Source organism: Arabidopsis thaliana, chromosome 4 (genome assembly GCF_000001735.4).
Source record: "Arabidopsis thaliana chromosome 4, partial sequence".
NCBI lineage: Eukaryota > Viridiplantae > Streptophyta > Magnoliopsida > Brassicales > Brassicaceae > Arabidopsis > Arabidopsis thaliana.
The window spans coordinates 490,481-515,984 of NC_003075.7; the positions used below are offsets into that span (position 1 = coordinate 490,481).

A 25,504-nucleotide genomic window follows, 5' to 3' on the forward strand; every position below is an offset into this window, starting at 1 on the left:
TACTGCCTAAGAAATATAATGTTTTGATGTTGCTAGTCATTTAAATAGATTAATCCTATACAAAATAAAAACCCAAATTAATTTTCTGACAAAAATATCAAAGAAAAAAAAAACTTTCTTTTGTTCTTCGAGTTTATGTTATACTAATGAAATTAAATTATATTTCAATTCTTTGAAAGAAAGTCATAACCAACCGAATACGAGCAACTCTTTCAAAAATTGAGAAATCTAGATAGACATAAATGAATCATTTAAATTTCATTAGCATAACCAAACAACTTATATATTTTATTCATGTTTTTTACTTTCATTCTTTTATTTGTATTAAATGTTTCAGTTACTACAATATATTATTACATTTAACAAACTAAGTACCGACCAATAACTAAGAGCAATGAAGTGCTAAAACGACAAACAGTTTACTCATGCGTAAGATAAACGTGAAGAAGTTCAAAACGAAACAAACTTGACAAAAAATGAACAACTTTGAATGTAACTGTACACAGAGCCAGAAACTACAAAAGTAAAAAATCATGGTATATTCGAAGATGAAGGAAGATCTTCATGATATTCCAAACATGGCTGAGTTCTAACCATCGTCGCCGCCGGCATTCTACTCCGACCAATCCAAACATTTCCGATCGTTTCACTCTTCTCCGACTCTCTTTCCATATCTCTTAACCTCTTTTTCCTCACTAACTTCACCGAAACAATGATCACCACAACTACAATAACCGAAACTCCAATCCCGGTTAAAACAATCCACCACCAATTCCTCCGAACCAACACCGGTTCGTGTTTCGGTTTGACTTTCTCCTGGTTTAGGACAACAAGTGCGTAATGCCCATGAGAATTCGTAGTGGCACACTCGTAATTCCGTATCGTATTGCTGATGTTCAACAACAAACCATTATCTCCAAAGACGATGCATTTGACTTTTGAGCGATCACGAGAAGCGTGAGGATCGAATTTGATCAAGATTGGCTTGTCTCTCTTGATCGAAAGGTTCAATTTTTTGAGATCATTCGTGTTGGTCGCGTCATAACCGGTGAATCCAATAACCGGAGAAACAAATGAGTAATTATCAGCTAACCGGAAGTAAACCGATGAAGAGTTATCACCGAAACTCTCAAAGACAAAAGCTATTCTTTTAGCGTACGGCGACGTTTTAACCATCGGAGGAATCAAAACACCACTAAAGTTTGTTCCTTTTCTCCAGAATATACTGTTACGGACCGTAACAACCGATGCTTTGATGTCGGAAAGATTTGACGGAAGTGAAACATCGTACAACGAGCCTGTGTGTCTTCTTGTAGTCGCACGAGCCGCGTATGAACGGATCAGATCGTCCAAATCTGAAATGTTGTTGATGCAATGAACCATCGTTTGTAGATTAGAGATGATGCAGAAGACGAAGACGATGATGATGAGACCAAGCTTTGTAGATCCCATTGCCAAGAGAAAATCAAGAACGACGATGATGAAGAAGACCAAAATGAGTTTTGGTGATCTTCATCAAGATTAGTAATATAAAAAAAAGAAGCTATGATATGATTTTGATTAAAGGATATGAATAGAATTGTGATCCAGATAGATAAGAATCAAAGTGGAAGAAGCATGATTGAGATTTGGAGACATGATTGAGATTGAGATTGAGGTTGTGATGAGGGAATATAATTAAGCACATATACACACTCAAAAGGAAGTAAGAGGACATATAATAAAAATGTAACAGCTGCATGAAATATGGATTTGATGAATGTGTATGGTTGATTAAATAACTATTATATAGAAAAAAAAGAGACCGTACTTTGATATTCAAACTTGTAAGAAAAAAGGGGAGAGAAAGTTGGGTTTGAGCTGTATTAATGGTGGATGCTTTTTTTTTGACCCAAAATTATATTGAAGTTGGAGTTTATTTTTTTTTCTAATCAAAATTTTGTAATGGAGGTGATAAGAAAAAAGAAGATGTCGGCTATGATTATATGCCGATGACGTAACGATCATGCAATTTCTTTGGTTTTAGTATTCTTACGATTCACATGTAATATGATTATAAGAAAATATTGAATTTTTGTTCAACCATTCTGTCAATTTAGTGATAAAATTAAAATAGCTGTAAAATAATAATACTATTACCACATTGAAAATTTATTTTTTTCTTCATATTTTAAAATTCTCATCTTTAATATCTCATCGTGGACTATTTTGATGTGCGAACATTTTTTTTTTTTTTTTCGGGTAAAAATGAACAATATTTTTTATGAAATCGTACATAAAACCATTCATTTTTTCTTTAAATACAGTCGAAAATTAGATTGTCATTGCAAATGAGTAAACTATCAGTTTTACTATAAAAAATGTATGTATATTTATTTTGAATTGAAATGTTAATGCACCAACAACATTAATATAAACCATTATACTATTATGTTGTAAACTTGTGATTATTGTATCTCACATCTATGGACTCAAATAATTTTAAATTCTGGTGGAAAAATTAGATAGCGAACTCTTTGTTTTTTCATGCCAACTCATCCTAGATGAATACGTATGTTGATTATATTAATCATACAAAAACTACCAAATAAGATTAAATAAAACTTTTATAATATCAACTATTTTGTTATATTAACAAGAGAAATGGAGTTTTGGTTAGTAGTTGAAAGCGCCAGCGAAGTATTAGGGTGGAAGAGCTGTACCATCACTCAATTTTAGTGGGTTTGTTATTTATTTCTCTCTTTTTGCCACATTTCTTTTATCAAAAAGAAGTTTCGTTTTTTCATTCACTTATACAAAACATAATTTAGAGTTAGATATTTAAAGTTCATTGTTCGAATTTCTCTTTTTAGTTAATCTCGTATTGTCCTCGTAACTGTCTTATAGTTTGGTTAGAAACAAAAATCAAAGGTTTGCATTCATTTGCCATTTTTTCCTCACCTAGAAAAAGACAAGAGTTATCAAAAAAACAAGATGGGCTTTTAGTGACCCATATAATAGATGGGCCTAAAACCCCACAGAATGCGAGCATTCTATAAACACCACTGAGTTGGATTTCTAAAGATAAGAGGAGCGACCAATAAGAGCGCGAGGAGCTTCCACGTGTTACTACACGAATCTTGTTTAGTAAAAAGCGCAGCTGCAAAAAAAATCGAGTAGAGAAGAAGTAGGCAGACAAAGAAGAAGAAGAAGAAGTTCTCGGCGTGCTTCAATGGCGATATCAGTAGCAGCTTCGTCCTCTATGGCCGTGATGGTTCCACGTGTTCCCGCCGTATCCACCCGTTGCTCCGCCGTCCCTTATCTTCCTCCTCGCTCCTTTGGCCGATCCTCTTTCACCGTTCCGTTGAAGCTTGTTTCAGGTGACGGATTTATTTACATAATCTCTCTTTCTGGGTTCAATGGAATCTATACATTCCCGAGAAATTGTCTGAATTGTCACAAATTGCCTCAAATTAGAATATTCCGGTCCGAAATCGAAATTTTAGCGATGTACCGGTTCGGTTAGTGGTAAAATTTACAAATTTCGGTTGATTGAGACGGAATCTAAACCAAAACATTTGATTCTCCGGTTCAAATTGCAGGGAATGGATTGCAAAAAGTTGAATTGTTGAAGACAAGAGCTTCTTCAGAAGAGACCTCGTCCATTGATACCAACGAACTCATCACAGATTTGAAGGAAAAGGTGAACCATTTATCGAAGAAAAAACCGAGTTGGTTTGGTTTGGCTTTGTGTGTTCTGTTTTGATTGTTGGTTTTTTTTTCCGGTGCAGTGGGATGGTCTTGAGAACAAATCTACTGTACTTATATATGGAGGAGGAGCCATTGTTGCTGTTTGGTTATCTTCCATTGTTGTTGGTGCCATCAACTCTGTTCCTCTGGTAACAACACTCTCTATATAATTCTTTTGAGATTAGAAAATGTGTAATGAGTTTGAGTTAAAGTGATGTTTCCATTTCTTGTGTTTGTAGCTTCCGAAAGTTATGGAACTTGTCGGTCTCGGGTACACTGGATGGTTTGTCTACAGATACCTTCTCTTCAAGGTAACAAAACTATACTATTTTTGGATTCTTGTGAATCTATAAAGCATCAATGATCTGACATGAAATGATCATCTTGTTACAGTCAAGCAGAAAGGAATTGGCTGAGGATATTGAATCCTTGAAGAAGAAGATCGCAGGAAGCGAATAGATTCATTTTCAAATAAAACCAGCTTTCTCTCTGTATGTTTTCCTGTAATATCGTGTTATATTATACAATGTCTCTGTTTCAACATTGTATCTGTTGCATCTGAAACTATTATCTTGGATCCACACTTAGTTTCAGGAGGCACATACTTCAAAATGAACTTAATAAAAGACAAAGATGATCAAAACATGCATGAAAAATATTTTACATTATATGGAATTGTTGAATTTCATGATTGCTTCAGATGCACGCAACCTAAACCAATAGAAACAAGGCTGCAATTAAAGAGATTCAAATGATATGGTTGGTTCTAAAGGCGGATGGAGAGATCAGCCCGGAGATGAAGAACATCATTGATGAAGTAGGGACAATTCTTGGCTGTGAAAATATCCCATGGTATACCTAACAAGTTTCTGCATCCAACAGCTTTACCTCTAGTGAACGTATAGATTCCTTTGAATTTTCCCACAAATTCCATCGTTGGCTTCGACCTCACTGAAAAATCGTAGTCCACAGTCACGCTCGCACTCGCTGACCCGTTTTCTTGCATCCCAATAAACAATCCGAAACAATGGATTAAACAAAGATGGTCCATGTTGCATTGAGCTGAAAGAAAGAACCCTTGTCCTCCTAAGGTAAACTGTTGAGATGATATCCTGCTTGATGGATAGATGCTTTCACATTCTTTGCGTTTTAAGTCCAAATATATGATGCATTGGGGCCGAGGAACCGCAAATTCCACAATTTTGATGGGTCTGTGTACATAGGCTCGTTTAGCAAACCGGCGGCTGGTTGAGGCAGGTTGTTCATGGGCTAGTAGAACGTGTTGGTGAGCCAACGATTCTGTTTTGAAGAAGAGAGCTTCAACAACAAGTTTTGATGCCACAGAAGGTCTAAAGTCGTTTGAGGTCAATATTTTCTTGAGTCTGTCAGTTGTCATGTGAGGGAAACGTATATAGCGAGCGAGATGAGAGCCTAGTACTTCTTGGCGTGCTTCTAGAACTGAGTAATGTGACTTGACCCATTTCAAGACAACTTCATATACAACGTCTTCAGATTGGATCTCTAGACCGTCACTCGCTAGTATCGCCTCGATACCTACTAACGGTAAAGCCATCAACTCCTCCATTGTAATCCTATCAAAACGTTTTTTAAAATGTAAGAATGAATGATATTTTTTATGCTTTGAAAAGTTTAATGGAAACAAAGAGAAGTTACTTGGACATATTCTTGTAACGAGAGGCTATGAATTGCCTTGCAGCATTGGTTAAAGGCTTCACTGAATCAGCCATTAGCAAACTTGAAGGAAGATCAAGAAGAAGCAATGAAGATTCTAATGTCATAGGCATTTTGAGCAACAATTGGCTGCAATACTTCATACATGAAGCAACCTCAAACTTGTCGGCCACCATTAACACATCGAGTAAAGCAGAGGACGCAGTGACTGATAGTGAATTGCTATACATGAATTTCAAGAGCTCCATTACAGCAGTTTCCTCTGCAATTTTGCAAAAAAGTCTAACAAATTACTTTCACAAATATAATCACCATAAGGAAGAAAAAGCTATTCAGTTAGTAACTACCAGAGGCATCTATTTTCAAGGTCATTTGTTTTTGCTCCGACTCAAGCATTCCATTAGAGAATAGCTAAGACAAAACATAAATTACACTCAACTGTCTCAATTGCATAGTACAAATAATTGATATAATATGGTTTGCTTAATTAATATTGTATCAAATAAATGAGTAAGTTATATACCTTGTAGAAAAATGGACTTTTGGCTGCCAAAATTGCAGAGCTTATATGTAACTCTTGAACACTTAGAACTGAAGTATTATTATTAGTGAGCCTCTCATTCTCATCTTCACCACCTGCAAATTACAAACACCATTGAATCATCTCACTTAAAAAAAAGGAACTAAGCAGTCACATGCAAAGATAAAATATAAATTACCTGATTTTGGTTCTTGTTCAGCCGCAGTTACCAATACTTGTGTTTTGTTGTTGCTGTTCTCATTAACTATCTCACACGAATTTTTGTTTAAATCAGACTCCACGTGACATGTAGCATCTGAAAAATAATAAACATTTCATACTTTATAGATATATACTTTTAATGTTAGGCAAAAATATCAAAGTACACAAAAAAAAATAACCATTGGTATGATTAGTGACATCTTCTCTTCTGCGTTTGCGATCTCTAGCCCAATCGACGATACTAGAACAGATAACCTCACCCTCACCGCTGCTTTGGGTGATCTCGATCCGAAGAAGACGATCAGAAAAATTAACGTTGTTGAAAGCAAACCTAAAATCACCACCGGAGAGTGAGAGATCCATCTTATAACAATGCAAGAGAGCAGATGAGGAAGAGATTTATTTTCAAGATACTTATAAATAGATTTATCGAAGAGTTTGCAAGTTTTAGTAATTCTTTAGAGCTGAACTATTCAACGTTGCCCACCGTAATCTCTCATTAGTATTTAGCCAATATGTGTTTATATATATACTGTTTAGAAAGTCCAATTTTATATACATATCTAAAATAGTTGATTGCAGAAAGTAAACATTTACTACAACTAACATACGACCAAAATTAATTGATATGAGATATAATTAGATAATTTCTAAAAATTTTGTTAGTAATTTTTTTAATATATATTTATTAATGAATATTGTTATATGAATCTATGAGGTTTAGGGTTTTTGCGCTTTTTAATAGATACAAAATCTTTTCTATTTGTCGATATAAATGAATATGTACATATCAAAATATATTTATTTAAATTAACTGATATACAACATATTTAGATGATTTCCAAATTTTATTAGTTATCTTTTATGTTTGTCATATTTGCAATAAATGAATATATATTTACATAAAAATAAAGATATATAAATTAATTGATATGCAATATATTTAGATGATTTTTAAATTTTACTATTTATCTTCTTCTTTTTTTTTTTTTTTTCCTTTTTAAAGATTATTATATGAATCTAGATATGGGTTTTTTTGGGTATTTGAGACTTTAAAAATGCAAATTTTTGTGTTTGTCGTATTCGAAATAAATGTATTGACAAAAAGTTATATAAATGAATTGATATGCGGTATATTTAGATAATTTCCATTTTTTAAAAAATTTCCTTTCAAAGATTATTATATGAATCTATGGGGTTTAGTTTTTTTTGAGATTTTAATAATACAAATTTTGTGTTTGTCGTATTCGAAATAAATAAATAAATATATATATATATATATATATATTTCAAAGTAAAGTTATATAAACTAAATGAGATGTGTAATATTTAGATGATTTCCAAATTTTATAATCTATCTTTTTATTGCCATTTTAAGATCTTATTATATAAAATATGATTTTCAAAGTTATTAATTCATAGGTTCACGATACGTGTCAAATTTATTGATCTCAGAATTTGATACATCTTAGACAAAAAAATTCTTTTATTAATCTTAAAACTCTAATAAAATAGTTATAAGAAATTATAAAGTAAAAATAATAATTATATAGTAACTAAACATTTTTCATATGTAAATAAGATAATTATAAGAAAACTATATGTATATTTTTAAATAAAATTAGAAATAATATAAAGTTGCTGACAAAATTAAACAAAAAAGAAATTAGATACTAATTCTAATTTGAAGCTACTAATTCTAAAAGAAAAATGATTATTTTTTATTTTAAAATTTTAAATAGATTTAGGAAATTATACAATCTTATTATATAAAAATACAATAGCTATATGGGAATTTTACAATAAATTATTAATCATAGAAGGAAAATGATTCTAAATTTTCATCTCTATATAAACAAATAGATAGTCTTCAAATTTCTCACCAAACTACCAAAAACTTTTCAAAAACACCACCCATACTTCAACGTCAGTCTATGAGTAAAGCTATTTTTTTGTCCTTGTGTAATTTGGTTTCGAACTATGATTATGTTTTTAGTTGGAAATCAATATCATCAATACAATAAAAACACTAGATTTTTCTCGTGTTGACATATCATTAAAAATTACTATAACATTAATACAACTCAGCTCTGCGTAGGTATGAACTATGAAGCTGTGTGTTGTGTTTCATTTTCCTCTGTAATTTGTAATTAAGTAATCGAAATTTTCATTAAAGAAGATAACGAATAACATCATGTTGTAATTCTCACATTCTCTCTATCTCTTTCTCTGTTCTTAGTTTCTTTGTTCTAGAGAGTATAATATTACTCTGTACTTAGTGAGTCATGGTAGTTGATAGGTATTTAATTGCAAGAATATCTCTATACTGGCAAAAACAAGGTGAAATAAAAGTTTGTTTTGCGAATACCAAATCCATCAAAAGGTAATGTAACCCAATGCATGCTCAAGTGTGTCTGAGAATAATAATTTATATAGCCGTCGTAGCCACTCTCAAGTCTTATCTCACGTCTCTTCATATTCTCCTTTTATCTCCAAAATTTCCTTAATGGTGTAGCAAAACTTGATATCTGCATTTAAACCCTAATATATATTATTACCTTCTTTCCTTTTCCGTTTCTTATTTCTCTCTCTTTCTTGAGAACAACATTCTCCTTTTCTCTCCAAAATCTCCTTCATTTTCTGAGTTTTGTGTTCACAAGCAGAGTCGCTCTAAACGGTATGCTTAATTCTACGTTTCTTCATCTGTTTTGGCTTTCTTTGTTTTGTCTTTATATAGCTTTCATGGTTTCTTTCTGCATTATGGTTTTAACGACAAGGATTAGGGTTTTTCCTTGCATAATTATTTCCTAATTTTTGTTCTGTTTTATTCGATTTAATAGAGTGTTGATTGCGATGAAGAAGAAAGCCATTGTGATTGATGATGGATATATTCCAATTATCTGTCTTGACGAAGATGATGATGATGATCTTATGATTGATAAGGACTACAACGTCTTCTTGGATCATCTTCGAAGAGGAAGTGTAAGCCCTCGTCTTGAAGTTGACAATGGAGAATCTGACATTCGTAAATTAAAGATCTTTTCTTGTGATTCGAAGATATCAAAGCTTGAGAATGAGAATCCAATGAAGAACAGAGTTCATCAACAGGGCCAGAGGAAAACTGTTGGGTTAAAGGCTGAAAGAGATAAAATCCAAGACATCATTCAACGAGACAACAGAGTTGCTGAACGAAGAAAGCGGAGGATTGCGATGTTAGATGCTGCAAAGGCTTCAAGAGACGTTCCTTTACTCGAAACCCAACAAGAAGACATTCAACAACGAGTTAGGAAACTTTCTGATTCAAAGGCTGAGACTGAGACTTTAAGAAGAGATGATGTTCCATTGGTTGGAAGTCAAGAAGACAGTCAACGAGACAACACAGTTCCATTGGTTAGAACTGCAGAAGAGATTCAACTAGCCAAGAGGGTTGTTGCGGAGATTGATCATGTGGAGCGAGTAAATAGAGTTACAGAGGTTAATGATGTAGATGAGACTTGTTCAAGGAGCAAAGAAGTTTTTGTAGGGAGAAGGAAGAAGAATGAGGGTAGTGAAGCGGTTGTGGATAAGGATTACATGAGGTACCTCACATGGCTTGTAGATTCTCTTAGGGATTCGACAACTGAGCCAATGGAAAATCTTCAGAAAGATGATATGGATACTTTAAAAGAATCGACAATGGTACCTGAAATGGATCCACTAGTCGAAGTGAAGGTTGAACCAGATCATGATTGGTCTGATTATATAATTGCGATGGGTGATTCGCCGTTTTTGGATGTAGAAGAGTGTACACCGTTTGTGGCGTCCAAGAAAGTAGTTGATCTTGATGAAGGAAGCAAAAAGAATGAAAGTAGTATCACTTGGTTTAGAAAGGAGCTAATGGATGTTCTGAAACAACCATATGATGAAGAAGAGATGAAGCAGCTCCATCGTGACGTATCAATCCATAGAAAAATGACTCGATGCAGAGAACTACGAAAGGGAAGAGGATCTGTTTATGAGACTGGCGAACTGGGACAATCTTATCTAGAAAGTTTCCCTGATTTCGAAAAAGAATACAAGCTTGTGGTTGGTGTTGATGATAAGGCAAGAGCTTTGAAGTTGCTGCGTGGCTTTTTCTTTTACTTGAAATATGTTTCTCATGATGGTGTTTTCAAGCCTTGGGAGAAGACTCAAAGTTGGCAACCTTAGGATATGGTAAAGCTTTGGCTTCATGTAGTTTCTTGTAACTCAAGAATCTGATTTTATTGAGTAGGTTTTTCCTGAAAACTGATGCAATGTCTCTGACTTTTTTAAACGTTGTATCAAAAGATCTGAAACAGCCTTTGAAGGTGATAACAATCAGACATTGTCAAGTTGTCAAAACTAACAGAGAACAAGATGTGGAACCAAAATCCTTTATATGTACATGGCTAATATATGTTCGACAAGTACATGTATACGTAAGTATATAATAATGATAAGCAATTCATAATCCAATTTAACCAAACATACATAACCGGAAACAATTTCTCAGCTCCATTTCTTGTGATCTAAGACTCTACGATATATTATCAATCAACAACACAAGATAAGAAAAACTAATTGAAACTGGAAACTTAACAAAAAGGGACAACATTTTCCTAAGGCTCTTCATAGTTGTCTCCTCAAGGCCTCTTTCGTTTGTTCTTCATAGCAGCAAGTTTGGACCTTATCTTCAACATCACATCTGTTATTTCCTCGATAGTCGCCTTTCGGTTCTCCTCATAGTTCCAAAGCTCTTCAGTCTCATAGCTGCCACTAGCGTTATGTTCCTCCATCTCTAGCTTTGCTCTTACCACTTCACTATAAACTTCTTCACCGTACTGGTTCTTCAGCATACGAAGCTTCTCATCATTTTCATCCACCACTCTCTGCATTTCACATTTGGAATGTTGAGATATATGTAATTTTTGCTACAAACCCATCTTTTGAGATTTATGAAAGTGTAGACTCCTAAGTTAAAGTCCTAACCTTTGGTGTTCCATCAGACTCATCGACCCTAAATGGAGTCCATTGCACATCTCCTATCTCTGCTGCCCACACTGAACACAGCATCATAGCCTTATGTTTGTTCATCACTGCAGGCAAGAAGGGTGCAGGGTTCAACTCCCCCATTATCTTCACTCTAATCTTCTCTTGCTTCATCAACTCTTCATTCGCCTTCCATACCTGCTCATCATCAAAAGTAATTCCACAAGTTAAAAGGACAAGCCAAAGAGTTTGGAACAGATATATTTAGAACGTTTTCGAACCTTAATCATCTCTTTACGAGCGTCTTGATACTCATCGTTGGTCGCACGTTCTTTTCGTGCGAGAGTCATCATTTTTTCATGGAGAGCTGTTTCTCGAGCGTCAAGCTCTATCTGAGTTTTGGCTATCTTCTCCACAATATCTTTATCTCCATCACAACCCACCATATGCTTCATCACATTTGTAGTACCTTTCAGCTTCTCTATCTCCAACTCAAGCTCTTGCGTTTCATTTAGCTTAGCTTCCATTTCCATTATCCTTTTATGAAGCTTCTCCTTCTCTTTCTGCAAAAGTTGTTAGTTATTACTTGTTCATAACTAAAGAAACACTAAAGAAGTACTTGCCTGGTGCTTTTCTGCAAGTTTCATAGCTTCCTCATTCGCTTCATTCTGCTCACACATAGCCTTTTGAATCTACAACAACAACAACAAGAAAGATTTTATTGCCTTGTGATATTTTTCTCCTAATTTGTAAGGAAAGCATAATCACCATTTCTCTTTCAAGCCTGGTCTTTTCCATCTCTTCTTCGTTTTTGATAGCCCGTTGCTCAATCAATCTTGCACGCTCGTCAAGCTTCTCCCTCTTTGCCTCCAGTTCTGCAAAAGACTTTTCATGTCCACCAAGAACCTGTTGATAAAACTCTTGCATATTCTTCTCCATCTTCTGAATCTCTTCTCATCAAAATAACAAACAAACAAACCAAAAGAATACACATGTCAGCATGAAAACACAAACAGAAAGCTTATTAAAGTGTTTCTGTTTTACCTTCTTGGTAGCTATTGTTTAACATAAGGTTATGAAATTCCAAACTCTCCAAAGTCTCATCAACTTTCTGTTCAAGCTGTTGTTTACGTTGCTTATTCTTCTCAATGGTTTGACACATATTCTCAAATAGATGATACAGTTTCCTCTGGTCTTCCTCTACAATCTGAGAGATACTTTTCAAATCCCTCTTCTTCTTGACATTCTTCCCAACAGTATCACTTCGATTATAATCATCCTCTCTCGCAAGCCATCCATAAAGCTTATCATCTCTCAAGCGATGACCTTTTCCAAACAAAGAAAGTGAACTCTATCAATGTCAATAAAAGCAAATGACTTTTAAAAACAATGTTTTACCTTTTTTCCAATCTCTCTTCCCATGACGGTCTAAATCAAAACTCTTTTCGAATTGCATGGCGCTTTCGAATCCTTTAAAGTCTTTAGCGAATTCAACCAAAGCAAAACCAGTATGTCCCTTGGTATTCCAAATGGGTTTGACTCTTGTTGGATTAAACCCTTTCAGAGTGAACTCATCACGTAACGTTGAACCGCTTTTGCCTACTCTCCGACCAGATGGTTCCACCTCAGTTGGTACGTTGGCTACTAGACCAACCCATGGCCACACATATCGTTTTTGTTGGTCTTGTCCAGAACACTCGTTGTTGTTGTTCATCTCTGATGTCTCAGCTACAAATTCCTGCTTTTGTTGTTTCTTCTTCATCTTAAACCTGCAATAAAAGAGATTTCCAATTCAGATTATACTTCCAAGAACAATAATCAAACGCAGAAACATGACTATGTTGGAATCTATTAATTGCTTAATATCATACAAGAGAAACTTGAAGAGAAAGATGAGAAGATGATGAAGAGAAAAGATACTTGAGTAAGTAATGGAGGAAGAAGAAGCCCGTTGTACGAGGAGGAAGAAGAAGCGTCGTGAAAAAGAAGAAAGAAGAAAAGTCAATTGGGCCATAAGATAAGTAAAGCCCAAATAGAAATGGCTTTGTTTTGTTTAGTATAAAAGTTGTTAGGTTAAGGATAATAAGATATTAAATATGTTGTAATGTTGTAACAGAAGAATTATTTAGAGATTAAGGAGAAAAACGTTGAACTGGCTAAACCTAATCTCTAAGAGATCTAAAGAGAGTAACAATGTAGACATACAAGACTAATCTCTGTAAGTGTTCTAAATGCTGCTTTGTGATTAACAAAACAAAGTAAACAGAGATATATATGTTCCAACTGAAAGTTTTAATTAAAGGGTTGACTTGGTTTGATTGGTTTTTTCTTTTGTGTTGAACCAAGAACAATGTTGGGTTTTTTTTATTTTGGGTTTTGTCTTTTTCTGTATTTTATATTTTTGATATATGTGTATTAATAGTTCATGTTTTTCTCTACATTTTGTTGATCGATCAACAATGAAGTCAGAAAAGAGAGGATTTTTTGGACAACAAACACCAACACCAACTTGGGTCGTAAGAAGTGTACCTCTTAACACTCTAATAATTCCACTTGGAAATCAAAAATAACAAACAACTCAATATTTCGAAGAGAGATCATCGTCGTGAGGTAGGAAGATGTTGGAGACAAAGTCTTGGAATCTAGAAGAGTAGATCTTAGGATGGACGGTTGAGATTGAGTTTGAGTTATATTGAATGGATTTGTAACAATGTTCTATGCGTTTCTTCATACCATAGTCTTGAAATGTGTCTACTATCCCTATATACAAAACAACATTGTACCATTCTTCTTCTCCGGTTTCTCTCGTCACTCGCCGTGCCCTCGCTGGAATCTTCATCCCAAAATTGATATTTGAGCTGAAACAAGAAAAGTTAGATATATATATATATTTTTTTTGATGTGAAATTTCTAGCAATGTTGTTATATAGGAGTAGGATAATGCTTTACCTATTGTGAAAGAGGTCACTGAGTGTTGTGGCTAATATATTTGTTTCTGAGCTTGCGCTATTGCTTGTCACTGATTGTATAGTCATTGACATTTCGTTTTCGACTGAATCTGTTAGTAAGACAATAAGTTTATAAAAATTGTAATTTTTGTTAAGTACTATGATTAATTAGATTAAAAAGTTACATTGTTACCTCTATCGGGAGAGCATGAATACATTGCTACAGAAGATCTATCAGGAGAACTAGAAGCCGTCTTCATCGACTTTGTGCTATTGCTTTTGAACGAGCCTGAAAAATTTAATCGGTAGACATTTATGTTGAAGACTTGGTATATAAGAACATAAAACAAAAGAATGAAGAATGTTGGTAAGGATTTTTTACTTGGAGGTGCGAAGCTACCGTAAACCGGGTTCAATCCATCAAGTGAACCTGTTAAGAGTGATTTATTATTATGATCAGAAAAGTTCAAAGTCGATATGCAAATAGTTGCACTCCTAAGAAGAGAGAAGAAACATTACCTTGACATGAGCCTTTAGATTGTAAACCAACCAATAAGCTATAATCCATTATACCTTCTTCTTCCAAAAGCTCGCAATCTAGCTTTGTTTGCCTGTAATGAGATGACCCCTTTTGTGTTTAATAAATTGTTGAGTAACTAGAATCAAGATGGTAGAAAGAAAGAGGGGTGGGGGTGGGATAGTACTTGATGATGCGTTGTCTCGCCAAAGGATCAACGTAGAAACAGAAATCGAAATCGATGTCCTTCAAAACAGTGGTGTTTCTCACTTCAATTTTCTTGTTAGATCGACCTTTCGGAGAACCTTTAAGATCATAGAGCTTGTTCACAAAGATCGTTGAATGTAGCATGTTTGACATCACAGCAAAATATGTCTGTATCCCCAAAAAAGTAACTAATTAGTGGCTGATCAAACTCTAATAATGGAGTGGTATATATATATAATCCTTGTCACCTTAACACCTCCAAGAGGCTTCACAGAATGAGCACCAAAAATCCTTGTGAATAGTGATGATCTGTGATAATTAATATGTCTGTAGTAACGTGGAAGCATCTCTAGTGTCACCTTCACAAGATTGTTTTCAATGAAAGACTCAATATGGAACATATATACACACTTGAAAAAATTAAAAGTAGATTGTGTTAAGATGATTTTGGGGTACCTTAATTTCGGATTTTCGAAGAATCTTGATGAGAAAACGGTTATCATTGGAAATATGAAAGACATTTCCAATTTTCCCAGAAGAAATCTTCTTGAGAGTCTCATCAGTGCAAATGGATAGCAAGTAATCATCATGATCTATACCCTCAAGTTCTTGAATAAGTCTACAAACAACAACAAAAAAAACATTACAAAAACCAATTCTCTTCTTTTTTTTACCTTAAAACATGAAACTATGTTATTACGTACGTACCCGAAACCAACGGGACAGTAATCCTTCCAATCAAACTCAGTGATTGAGCCAGGTGGCAAGTGTTTAATGTGTTTTGTAGAGTATCGAATTCGATTCTCCACCGTGGCTCTCAGCTCCATGGCTGTTATCAATCTCGTAAACTTTGCCATAATTTAAACCCTAAATAGATCATAGCAAAATCATAAATTTATGAACTTAATAAAAAACCTTAAAACTAAAAATTTGATTGCTCTACGTATATGAAGATTTACCTGTTTTCGTACAAGCTGCAATTTCTGATAAAGAGGAAGGCACAAACAGAGAAGATGAAGAAGACAAGAGAGAGTGATTGATTTTTTTATAAAAGATGATGATTTTGTTATTTCTGGTAGGACGTAATTAGTGGTTTTAACTAATCCAGCCGTTAAACTAACAATTATCTCCTCAAAACTTCATAAACGACTTCCCGCGTTTTTTTTTTTTTCACTTTTTACATAATTTTTACTACACTTTTTTTCTGTGATCTACGAATTATTACTATTTCATATCAAAAAGATTTTTTAATTGTTCAAAAACGAAACAACAATTATTGAATATAATGTTTTGAGCAACTAGAACTAAAGAAATTCCAAACTGTTTGTTAACTAACACTCATAACCGCCAAAACTGCCTAAACGACGACGTAAGGGATAAGGAGACCTGAACCGTTGACAGAGATGCACGTGACGAAGATCGATGGTTTAGAAAACCAAAGGAACATCTGAACCGTTGGAAATTCAAGACAACAGATCTCAGCCGTCCGTCATTTTTCTTCTTGGTGGTAACATGCCCGACGATTTCATCAAGAAACAGCACATCAATCCTCCGCCGTCCGATGACGATCGCACGTGATTCTTTCCCGCCAAATTTCGAACAGCGTTCCAGTCTCTGAGAGGAGACGGCATCGGAGAAGACGCCGTCGAGTCAGTACCGTCGTCGGAGAAATTAACCGATCCGCAAACCGAATTCTCTTTCGAACTCTCACCGTCGTCAGCGGAACCGTTCTCCGACGAACTAACCGCAGATCTAGACTTTCTCATTTTCCGACTCCGACGGATCTCTTGAACCGACTTGAAGAAATCAGCTGGAAGTTCAGAAGCATCCATCACCATAGCCGCGATGTTAAGAACGCCGTGAAACTTTCCAGAAGGACGACGGATCTGAAGCGCGACGAGAGATGGAACTTTCACGGCGGCGGTTGGGAGGAAGTTACTCACGAGGAAGCGAACAGTTCCGATCAGATGATCTCGCAAGTAACCAACGGCGTAGATCTCGATTGAAACACCAGAAGTTTCGCTAGATAGAAACTCCGGCGATACCTGGAAAACGAATTTGTCGTTCCAGATCGGATTCTCAGAGCCGATCCGATCAATTCGAGTCCGGAGTTTGCTGGAAGAATCAACCCAGACGGATGCGTAAGTCTGCAATCGCCGGAGCTTTCCCGTCGGTTCTTTAAGTCCTTGCGCAGAGATGAGATTGATCTCAAGAACTTGCGTCTCCTCCATCTTCTCTCTTTCTTTGTTGTTCACAGTGAAGCTCCACCGCCGGAGAATTTAAGCCGTCGGTTAAATCGAAGAGAGGTGAGAAGAGAGAGGGAGAGTGAATGAATGAGACTTGAGACCTTTTATACAGTAATCTTTCCAAAAACAATGAATGAAACAAATTAGTGACCTAACAAAAAAAGAAGCAATTTTAATTTGTTTTCTTTTATGCGTCTACTACATTTAACAAAGTGGAATTTCCGGTAACAGTTTCGTTCTCAGGCGGTGGTTTTACATATTTTCCGATCACTTTCTGACGACCACTTCTACTTCTCATTCTACTCAGCTTATCTCGACTCTTCTTCTTCTTCTCCTCTTTCTCTAAATTCTTCTTTTGCTTCTCTTTCTCTAATGTACCGCGCCACACGATCTCGCCAGTCCATGGCCATAGCCAGTGACCCACACGACGGTCTGAGTCGGCTTCTTCAGCTAGATCTTCGTCCATTGTTTTCAGAGTTGTGTAATCGAACCACTTCACCCACATTTTCCCTCGCCGGTTCTTCTGTTTGTGTTGCTCTTGCATCAAACCAGTCTCAGGATCTATGTAGACAATGCGTCTTGCACTGTGGTAAGCCCATACGTTCACCAGAAGCTCTAGTACCCGCGAATAGCAATGCTTGTCCTGTGAGAAATTGAACACATAAATCCAAACCCAAGTGGACTGATCTGATTTAGATCTAAAAACACATGAACTTTCGCAGATGAAGGAATGAGTTTCTTACTTTGGTTAAACTCAGATAGCAACGGTTTGTTCGATGATGCTCTTCATATATCTGTGCATCTAGTGAATCCACAAACATCCTACAAACAGATGGGAAAACACACTCTTAAGCACTCTTCTTTCTCCAAAGAGGCTAAGACTGAGACAATCAATGGGTAATGTGGTAAACAAGTACCTTGAGAACATGACAAACTCTAAGAAGGATCTTGTTGGCAATGCCCAGCTCTGCATCACAGACCATGTATCCCCATCCTCGGGCATTGGTGGCAATGAGTCCAAGTTCTTGATACTGTACATTTTCTTCAAAGTTTCGTTGTAAGCAAACCTTGATCCAAGCCCATAAATTGCAAAGAGTCAGGTAAATGACCAAAGTCTCAAACATTATTATAAAATTATGATTTAAAATCTCTAGTGTTTCTACCTGCAATTCCCAGCATTTATGGCATCACAGAACGACCAAAAGGGTTTCTGCAGAGGATTTCTGGGATCTTTGTCCATGCGAACCCAAAAATATAAGGCATCTCCGTGTTTTCGTGTTTGTATAGCATTAAGTAATGCGTCTTCAGCAATCTTGGATAAAGATTCCTGTTTCAAAGTCCCACATTACATCACAGGGTAATTTTAGCATTCTACTATACAAAGGATGAAGGATTTTATAAGAAAAAGTTGTTTACCTTCCTGGCAGTCGCTCTCCAGGACTGAAACCCAATCCATGAATTCTTGTGTAACCGATCAATCTTGTTTGAGATTGCAAAAAAAGCTCCAAAGTCACCAAGAGCATCGCGATAGTACGGATTGTTGAAAAGCGGAAGACGTGATGATGCATCGACATCATCCATCCTAGGTCTACGTCCTTTAACTGACTGCAATATGATACATTCAAATCAGTTGAGAACAATTTCTCTCCTTTGGACCATCTTATGGTTGCAAAAACACTATATTGCACATGGAAACTCACCAGGCCAACCCCACGATAGAGGGGATCTTGATGTAGAAACGACCAGGTTCCTTCACCAAAATAGGGTTCATATATGCATAAAGGTTGACCGGTTCTTAGCAGCTCCCCTTCATCCCTCTCATGTAGATCATTCTTACTTCGGTCTGCCCTTTTGGCGCTTTTATATACATCTTCCCATGTCCCACGATACTGCAAGACTCTGCTTTTCAGCTGCGTAATAACATAAAACAAATCAAATTGGCATGTAGGAAATGGAGATGAGAACGTCATTTCAAAAATTCGCATCTAAACCTTACCTCCTCGTCTTCTCGTCTTTTTTTACTATTCATCATTTGAAGATATCTCTCTTCTTCCCAAATTTCATACACGAACGAATCATCATTAACAGCTCCAAATTTCATAGCTTCTCCTGGGGTATAATTCCAATGCCCCTCAACCTTCGCTAAGAACTCATAACTTCTTGCTATTCTATTATTAGGCGATGTATCCATAAAAGCTTCAAACGGATGCCAACTCCACTCTTCTCTCAGTTCTGGAGGAACTTTTTGTACATCCTTAGGAGAAGCAACTTCCGAAGAAAACTTGAGCATATTCTCTAGTAGAGCTGCATAACCTTCTATGGTTTCCCGAGCCATCATATTTTTAACAGTTGTTTTCCCCATCATGGCAATCTTCTGAGCCAATGGAGATATCTTCCCTTCTGTTATCACTTCAAGCACAACTTGCGATAGAACTTTAAGATTCTGCTTGGGGAAGAGATACCCAGTAACCCTGTCGTCAACCTATTTAATATTGCAAATACAGTCAGTGAAAGTCAAATGGACAGAGAACATGCAACAACACATTTCCGTCAAGCCACATGCAAGGGAAGAAGGAGCATACATATTTTCTAATGTTGAAGAGGTCTGGTGCAACTATAGGTTTCCCCAAGGACATGGCCTTCATCAAAATTTCTGGAAAAGACTGCTCCTCAAGAAATGATCCATATATAACAAGATCAGAACTTTCAAGAATCTTATCAACATTCCCCGCAACTCTTACGTGCTTCACAGCCTCTTTTGGATATGTCAAGTTCTGGGAAATTGTCTAAGAAGTTCAAAAAAAAAAAAAAGTAACAAGGTTAGTGATTTTGTAATCTCTATCTTTAAAAAATACAAACCATTTTACCAATAGCAAAGCAGACCTTGTTATACCTCAATAGCTACGCTGTAGTTGGACGCTGTCTCTCCACCTAAAACTATGATCTTGAGATGGGAATTATCACTTTCAAGGTAATTGCCCGAAAATAAAGGCCGTAGAGCTTGCAGAAGCAGGGCATGTTCCAGCCATTGACCCTTGTACAAGAACTGACTTCCCACAATGGAAATGACCACATCATCTTTCTGTGGAGGAAACTCTAGATTCTTTGCTTTACATACTTCTTCAGGAGATCCGGGAATCACATAGAAGTTGCCAGCATCAAACTCGGTGTAGAGTATCTGCATGAAGCAAAAAGGTGAAACAAGATAAATATCCAAAAGACCAAAACTACTCCAGAAACCTACTGCAAGGCAGAAACAAAAATATCTTTTTTGTGGTTCTAATCCTAAAACTTACCGGAAGGAGATAATTATGGAAGACTACAACCGATGCCCGGCTGAAAATCTTTTTCCAGTCAGTGAGGAGTTCAGTCTGCCCTGTTGAGTTGTACTGTCTAGACCGAACAGCAAGAGTTTCTTCATTGATGACCCAAATAAGAGGCAAAGATTTGAAAGGTTCTTGCATGAAGCTGTCAAAGAATAAAAATAGTTTAAACTATCAAGAACTTCGGAAAAAATCCACAGATGTTAAAATATATGTGCGTATATTAGTATGTATACAGTATATATAAATTGTCATTTCAATATAGCAAGATTAAAAACCAAAACCAGAACTATATTACATTCATACTAAAGAACCGAAAATCTTACCAAGTAAACATACTCCTAGCTCGGAGAGAGTTCACAATTATGCCATCATAGCTTCAAGATAAGAACCAAAAGAAATTATCAACGACTAAAAATCAATGCATTGACCAAGTGAAGTCAACTAAGTTTGCACTATAATATTAGAAGAATAGCAGCCATAATGCATTTGATCAACCTCAGATCCACATTCTCCAGTTAAACTTAATCACATGAGTACATCAAATTAACCATAGCCTCAAGATTATATCCCAGTTTTGAATTAATCAAGACATGCTTTACTACTAGTTCCCAAAGAGTTTCCAAGCAATACAAATAGCATGGGATAGGCGAGACATACGAGAGCCAGTCGATAACACAACTCGATTCCTGATTAGGCTTGAGTATTGTGACTGGAACTCCCATTTTCTGCCAAATACTATTCACTGGACCATCTTCAAGCGAGTAAACCTACCAAGACAAGTTTGAGGTTTCGTTGTATCATAACTTCATACATATTACTAATAAACAAAAGAGCAAAAAGAAACAACAAAACTATACCTCAATTGCATAGCCAACCTCTTGCAGTGCCTTGGAGAGAGACACCATTAACACCTGTTCTGGATCAGCTAACAAATCGCCAAAAACCTTAACCACAATGCAAGTCATCAGATCTCAAGAAGACAAACCACAATGCATCATTAGAACAATTCATTTTCTAATCATAAACTACTGACCAGAGCTAGCTTAGGCTTTCTGAATCCAAAACGCTGCAGAGTGGTATTGAGAGAAGAAGATGTAAAATTAAAACCATGAGCATCTCTTTGGAATTTCATCAGAAGCTTGGTGGGCTCAATTCTAACATCATCACCAAAATCCAAAAACCCTTTCTCCCTAAAACCAACCAAATCAGGTGGCAAAATCTCCTTACTAATCCATGGTTTATCCGATTTATCAATCACCAAACCCGGCAAAAACATCTGGAACAGCACAGCGAAGAAGAAGAAGACACAAATTATAGAAATCCATAGGAGGTAATTAAAACTCTTCAATAGAAAGAATCTGGAGAGTCTCGATCTGTTTCTCTGCAAGAAGAACTGTTGCTGTTGCTGTTGCTGTTGTTGCTGTCTTCCACCTCTTACGCCGCCGTTATCTCGCTTCGTCGGAATCCCAGATTCCAAAGAACCCATTTCTATACATGCAACTCTGGAGAGATTCACTGAATCTCAAACAAGAAAATGTAACCTACCACAAGCTAAGCAACTCAAATCCCCACCTAAATTTCCAATCTATAACCAAGTAGATTCGATGAATCTCAAACGCATCCGACACAGAAAATTCCAGAAATCTCGAACTGCGTGCGGTGGTGATGATTAAGTAGAGAGCATCAGCATAATAACAGTACAGATGCGTAGATTCTTGTGAGCTTAGTAAAAAGCAAAGTAAGCAGAGAGAAGAGAGAAAGAGAAGCTGTATCGTCAATGGAAGAATCAAAGGAGACTACAAATCGGATTTGCGTTTCGAAGCAGCTGCGGATTCGCAGGGAGCAAGAATCTTTGCTTCTCTGTCTTTCTAATTTTCACTCTTTTTTTTTCTTTCTTATCAATTTTTTTTTTGGTGTGACTGAAAAATATATTATCCTTTTATTATATGTTACAACTTAGACGCATAATTTAATTTATGGAACGAGTTACATAGAAATCATTATTTATGGAAATTGGGATTTAGTAATTGCAATAAATATATATATCAGATCTGGGAATAAATAGATTTGAGTAACACACGAATGAATGAAAAGTCTAGAGTGTGTGTGACCAAACAATGGGACGTCAAAGAGCGTATTTAATTTATGTTTATCATTTACGGTAAATCTTACATAAGCAGCATCCTCCAAAAGGTCTATTAGATTGTAAAATTAGTCACATGTTATAAAGTGTGGAAATAACACCCAACTATAATTCAAAATAAATATGTTTAATACTCTTGTGGACCCTCGTATTCATATGCTAGCTGTCAGTATTTGTTTCGATTATTTAAGAAATTTCAGACCCAATACCAATTCTAGTAGTCTACATTACCAAATTCAACTCAACTCGTATTGAATTAGCCAATAACAACACCTCTTCACATGACTTTAAAGACCCCCAAAAAATGTAAAAGAATTTACTCGATGGATCTTTCTTCCTTTCTGCAGCCTGAATATTCCAATAACAAGAAGAAAGATGGAGCGACAAAAAATCTTTTTCTGCCATTGGAATTTACTCTAATTTCCCTAAAGGAGACTCGGAAGCATGATCATCGACTAGCCATAGATTAAAGTCACGGAAACGTTTGATCTTCTTCTCAAAACCGACTATGTAGTTATTGTGGATTATCGCATGTTTTCCCTTTGTTTCTTTAACCCATGTTTTGTTCTTGAAATACAATCCTCCTGTTGGGAAAGCTGCCTGCGAAAGCAAGTACATATCCACCTGTAGAACAGAGATAATACAAAAAGAGTTGAAGAATGAATTCAAACCAAATCAAATTACCTCTCGAATTGAAACAACATTCGTAGGAGTGAGTACTAAAAGGTTCAGTCTTTTGAGATTTTAAACTTTGATGTCATAAAATTCCTCTGAAAATAGTTTAAACAATCGATTCCATTGCAATACAAGCTCTTAACATATATATTATTACATACAGAAACAGGGTAAAAATGGCTGCTACTACTACATCCACAAGTTCACTATCTTTTGTTATTCATAAGATCAGCCATGTGTGTGCCAAAAAAGCTTATCGTAACTAAACATTCATAAGTAGATTACAGAGTTGATTAAAAGCTTGAGTAGCTACGGTTAGATAAAGCGGAACCTCTCTCGGCGTAGCAAAAGCTTCAGTCTTTTGAGATTTTACGCTAGAATTTCATTGAATTCACCAATTGTGTAGTAACTACTTATTGAGACCAATTTACAGAGAAGAGAAGTTACTGTTTTACTGTGGAACTAGGAAGAAAGAACATACCTGATTAGCTGTTTTGTTAAGTGCCCAGTTAAAACCAGGCTGATCATTTGCTTTCTTAGCTCTGGACCAAGGTTGCGTTTCAAGCTCCTCGATCCATTTCTTCATGAGAAGTTTTGCGCCATTAGTGGGACGCAAGAAAATCATACAGCTACAAATATAAGTCCTTCCTTTTTTACCCGGAGGTGGTAAATCATGAGAGTGATCCAAAGGCTTAATCTGACAACATAATCAAGACAATAATAAGTACACTAATCCAAATACCATCAATGAAGAAGATGTCTGAGAAAAAAATATACATACTGCAGTCATATCATCCATGAAGTAAGCATCGTGCTTTCCCTCTAAATACTGAAACGGATCTTGCAACCAAACCATATCAACATCGTTGTACATAACATTGTAACCTAACTCCAAAATTTCCAAGAGATGTTGCGGCCTCCGTGCTGTGAAATTGAAGAATCCCTATACAAGAAATTAGTTTAAACAATCGATTCCATTGTAATACAAGCTCTTAGCATATATAGTATCACATACAGAAACAGGGGAAAAATGGCTGCTGCTACTAGATCCACAAGTTCACTATCTTTTGTTATTCATAAGATCAGCCATGGATGTACAAAAACACAGCTCAAAACCGAAACCTCAGGGACTAAACAAGCTAATCAACGAACATTCAAGATATGCATACGAGAAGTTAGTTTAAACAATCGATTCCATTGCAATAGAAGCTCTTAAGCATATATATTAACCACAAGTTCACTATCTTTTGTTATTCATGTGATCAGCCAAAACACAGCTTAAAACCGAAACCTCAGGGACTAAACAAGCTAATCAACGAACATTCAAGATAAGTGAATCACTGATCAAAACTAAGTATGGATTCTCAGATTTCAAAGCCATTTTTCAGCTAGATTTCATGAACTGGAAGCTAGAGATAAAATTGGATCGAGAAGATGAAAACTCTGTGTAGATGTATTATACCTGAGAACCGAATTTGTGAGCGGTCTGAGAATCGAGCGCCGGAGGAATGAGAACGGCGTGACCAGGCCATTTCTCGTTAACTTTGTAGAGAGTAGCGTAATCCTCAGCGATGACGAGAACTTGATCCTGATGCTTCTGTCTAGAAACACTAATCAACCAATTGTTGAGAAACGGCAAGTAAGGATAGCTAACGGCGCATACGATCACAGTCCCGTTCTTAGCTACGAATTTGACAGCTTGAGGGAGGGAATAGTCGCGCCATTTGGATTGAGAAGGAGAGAGTTTGTTTGGAGACGGGAATAAAGGAGATCCTGCCCAGGGTAAGAATACGCCGAGGATAACGAGGAGAGCGAGAAGGAGGAGGAGACCGTTGCGGCTGAGTAGAGAGATTGGACGATTTGAGATTGAAGAAGTGGAAAGAGGAGAAGAAGAGAATGGGTTTGTGAATGGGTTTTGGATTGGTCGCTGGTGAAGGAACTTTTGCTGCGCCATTTTTTTTGTAGCTGGAGATGAACAAAATTTGAGAAGACTTGTTTTAAATCACAAGTTAGGGAGTGAATTCGAGAGTGTTAGAGGAAATATACAGAGAAGAATTTGGGAATTCTGGAAAATTTTGAGTGGGAAGTGTAGATCTGATGATATGTGCGTGGAGGGAGATCTCAAAACAGAGTAACAATGGCGATTGGGAAGTGTTTATTATTTGTTTACCCGTTTTAAAATCGGGTTGTAATGTTGGATCTGTCGGTGTCTATTGGGCTTGAAACATTGAAGTTAAGCCCATTCAAATGTGTTCTTTTTTTTGTTTTGTTCGTTAAAGGGTTGTTTTTT

The 25,504-nt window shown here is 36.1% G+C and overlaps 9 protein-coding genes across 14 annotated transcripts; 2 read left to right on the forward strand and 7 right to left on the reverse strand.

Annotated features, from left to right (window-relative positions):
• Positions 1–268: 268 nt before the first annotated feature.
• Positions 269–1,938, reverse strand: AT4G01140 (transmembrane protein, putative (DUF1191)). The gene has a single exon (NM_116344.3). It carries the CDS (start codon positions 1,450–1,452, stop codon positions 532–534), a length of 921 nt encoding a protein of 306 aa, NP_192023.1. The 5' UTR covers positions 1,453–1,938; the 3' UTR covers positions 269–531.
• Positions 1,939–3,065: 1,127 nt separating this feature from the next.
• Positions 3,066–4,405, forward strand: AT4G01150 (CURVATURE THYLAKOID 1A-like protein). 2 transcript variants are annotated; one of them, NM_116345.4, is made up of 5 exons: positions 3,066–3,359; positions 3,582–3,682; positions 3,771–3,878; positions 3,969–4,040; positions 4,123–4,405. In NM_116345.4, exons 1-5 carry the CDS (start codon positions 3,212–3,214, stop codon positions 4,186–4,188), a joined length of 495 nt encoding a protein of 164 aa, NP_567210.1. In that variant the 5' UTR covers positions 3,066–3,211; the 3' UTR covers positions 4,189–4,405. The 2 variants fall into 2 exon arrangements, with proteins under 2 accessions (NP_567210.1, NP_001118909.1); NM_001125437.1 differs by having other exon boundaries at positions 3,068–3,359; positions 3,771–4,040; positions 4,123–4,370.
• A 72-nt stretch (positions 4,406–4,477) lies between these two features.
• Positions 4,478–6,526, reverse strand: LRB3 (BTB/POZ/Kelch-associated protein; the record flags this gene model as incomplete). 2 transcript variants are annotated; one of them, NM_116346.3, is made up of 6 exons in its annotated part: positions 4,478–5,321; positions 5,404–5,683; positions 5,769–5,832; positions 5,945–6,057; positions 6,141–6,210; positions 6,362–6,526. In NM_116346.3, 6 exons carry the CDS (start codon positions 6,524–6,526, stop codon positions 4,496–4,498), a joined length of 1,518 nt encoding a protein of 505 aa, NP_192025.2. The 2 variants fall into 2 exon arrangements, with proteins under 2 accessions (NP_192025.2, NP_001328487.1); NM_001340303.1 differs by having other exon boundaries at positions 4,496–5,321; positions 6,141–6,257; positions 6,343–6,526.
• A 2,490-nt stretch (positions 6,527–9,016) lies between these two features.
• AT4G01170 (uncharacterized protein) lies at positions 9,017–10,351 on the forward strand (the record flags this gene model as incomplete). Its single annotated transcript, NM_116347.1, has 1 exon — positions 9,017–10,351. One exon carries the CDS (start codon positions 9,017–9,019, stop codon positions 10,349–10,351), a length of 1,335 nt encoding a protein of 444 aa, NP_192026.1.
• A 455-nt stretch (positions 10,352–10,806) lies between these two features.
• AT4G01180 (XH/XS domain-containing protein) lies at positions 10,807–12,914 on the reverse strand (the record flags this gene model as incomplete). Its single annotated transcript, NM_116348.1, has 7 exons — positions 10,807–11,094; positions 11,153–11,350; positions 11,434–11,715; positions 11,776–11,844; positions 11,921–12,102; positions 12,197–12,478; positions 12,551–12,914. The coding sequence occupies 7 exons, from the start codon at positions 12,912–12,914 to the stop codon at positions 10,807–10,809; spliced, it is 1,665 nt and encodes a 554-aa protein (NP_192027.1).
• A 740-nt stretch (positions 12,915–13,654) lies between these two features.
• On the reverse strand, positions 13,655–15,923 carry PIPK10 (phosphatidylinositol phosphate kinase 10; the record flags this gene model as incomplete). Of its 3 annotated transcripts, NM_001340305.1 has the most annotated exons (10): positions 13,731–14,010; positions 14,102–14,210; positions 14,294–14,389; positions 14,483–14,530; positions 14,620–14,711; positions 14,805–14,992; positions 15,073–15,183; positions 15,281–15,443; positions 15,533–15,691; positions 15,784–15,899. In NM_001340305.1, the coding sequence occupies 9 exons, from the start codon at positions 15,679–15,681 to the stop codon at positions 13,731–13,733; spliced, it is 1,236 nt and encodes a 411-aa protein (NP_001329152.1). The 3 variants fall into 3 exon arrangements, with proteins under 3 accessions (NP_001329151.1, NP_001329152.1, NP_192028.1); NM_001340304.1 differs by having other exon boundaries at positions 13,655–14,010; positions 15,533–15,923; NM_116349.1 differs by lacking the exon at positions 15,784–15,899 and having other exon boundaries at positions 15,533–15,651.
• A 107-nt stretch (positions 15,924–16,030) lies between these two features.
• On the reverse strand, positions 16,031–17,146 carry AT4G01200 (Calcium-dependent lipid-binding (CaLB domain) family protein). Its single transcript, NM_116350.3, has one exon. It carries the CDS (start codon positions 17,053–17,055, stop codon positions 16,303–16,305), a length of 753 nt encoding a protein of 250 aa, NP_192029.1. The 5' UTR covers positions 17,056–17,146; the 3' UTR covers positions 16,031–16,302.
• Positions 17,147–17,167: 21 nt separating this feature from the next.
• On the reverse strand, positions 17,168–22,372 carry AT4G01210 (glycosyl transferase family 1 protein). The gene is made up of 14 exons (NM_116351.7): positions 21,430–22,372; positions 21,254–21,340; positions 21,054–21,163; positions 20,720–20,770; positions 20,367–20,538; positions 19,964–20,248; positions 19,653–19,856; positions 19,067–19,552; positions 18,771–18,980; positions 18,487–18,675; positions 18,234–18,397; positions 17,988–18,137; positions 17,814–17,892; positions 17,168–17,713 (listed from the first exon to the last, which is right to left on the reverse strand). The coding sequence occupies exons 1-14, from the start codon at positions 21,880–21,882 to the stop codon at positions 17,258–17,260; spliced, it is 3,096 nt and encodes a 1,031-aa protein (NP_192030.4). The 5' UTR covers positions 21,883–22,372; the 3' UTR covers positions 17,168–17,257.
• Positions 22,373–22,572: 200 nt separating this feature from the next.
• On the reverse strand, positions 22,573–25,373 carry MGP4 (Nucleotide-diphospho-sugar transferase family protein). Of its 2 annotated transcripts, NM_178948.3 has the most exons (4): positions 24,677–25,373; positions 23,996–24,157; positions 23,696–23,911; positions 22,573–23,163 (listed from the first exon to the last, which is right to left on the reverse strand). In NM_178948.3, exons 1-4 carry the CDS (start codon positions 25,166–25,168, stop codon positions 22,951–22,953), a joined length of 1,083 nt encoding a protein of 360 aa, NP_849279.1. In that variant the 5' UTR covers positions 25,169–25,373; the 3' UTR covers positions 22,573–22,950. The 2 variants fall into 2 exon arrangements, with proteins under 2 accessions (NP_849279.1, NP_567211.1); NM_116352.3 differs by having other exon boundaries at positions 23,144–23,911.
• Positions 25,374–25,504: the final 131 nt, after the last annotated feature.

Coding starts and splice junctions, on each gene's coding strand:
- AT4G01140 (NM_116344.3), bottom strand. CDS start 1,452: ATGGGATCTACAAAGCTTGGTCTCATCATCATCGTCTTCGTCTTCTGC.
- AT4G01150 (NM_116345.4), top strand. CDS start 3,212: ATGGCGATATCAGTAGCAGCTTCGTCCTCTATGGCCGTGATGGTTCCA. Junction 3,683..3,770: donor TCACAGATTTGAAGGAAAAG/GTGAACCATTTA, acceptor TTTCCGGTGCAG/TGGGATGGTCTTGAGAACAA. Junction 4,041..4,122: donor ACAGATACCTTCTCTTCAAG/GTAACAAAACTA, acceptor ATCTTGTTACAG/TCAAGCAGAAAGGAATTGGC.
- AT4G01200 (NM_116350.3), bottom strand. CDS start 17,055: ATGGAGGAGACGCAAGTTCTTGAGATCAATCTCATCTCTGCGCAAGGA.
- AT4G01210 (NM_116351.7), bottom strand. CDS start 21,882: ATGGGTTCTTTGGAATCTGGGATTCCGACGAAGCGAGATAACGGCGGC. Junction 19,553..19,652: donor TCTTCAACATTAGAAAATAT/GTATGCTCCTTC, acceptor AATATTAAATAG/GTTGACGACAGGGTTACTGG. Junction 18,676..18,770: donor TCTATCGTGGGGTTGGCCTG/GTGAGTTTCCAT, acceptor ATCATATTGCAG/TCAGTTAAAGGACGTAGACC.
- MGP4 (NM_178948.3), bottom strand. CDS start 25,168: ATGGCGCAGCAAAAGTTCCTTCACCAGCGACCAATCCAAAACCCATTC. Junction 23,912..23,995: donor TCATGGATGATATGACTGCA/GTATGTATATTT, acceptor TTATGTTGTCAG/ATTAAGCCTTTGGATCACTC. Junction 23,164..23,695: donor TTAACAAAACAGCTAATCAG/GTATGTTCTTTC, acceptor TCTGTTCTACAG/GTGGATATGTACTTGCTTTC.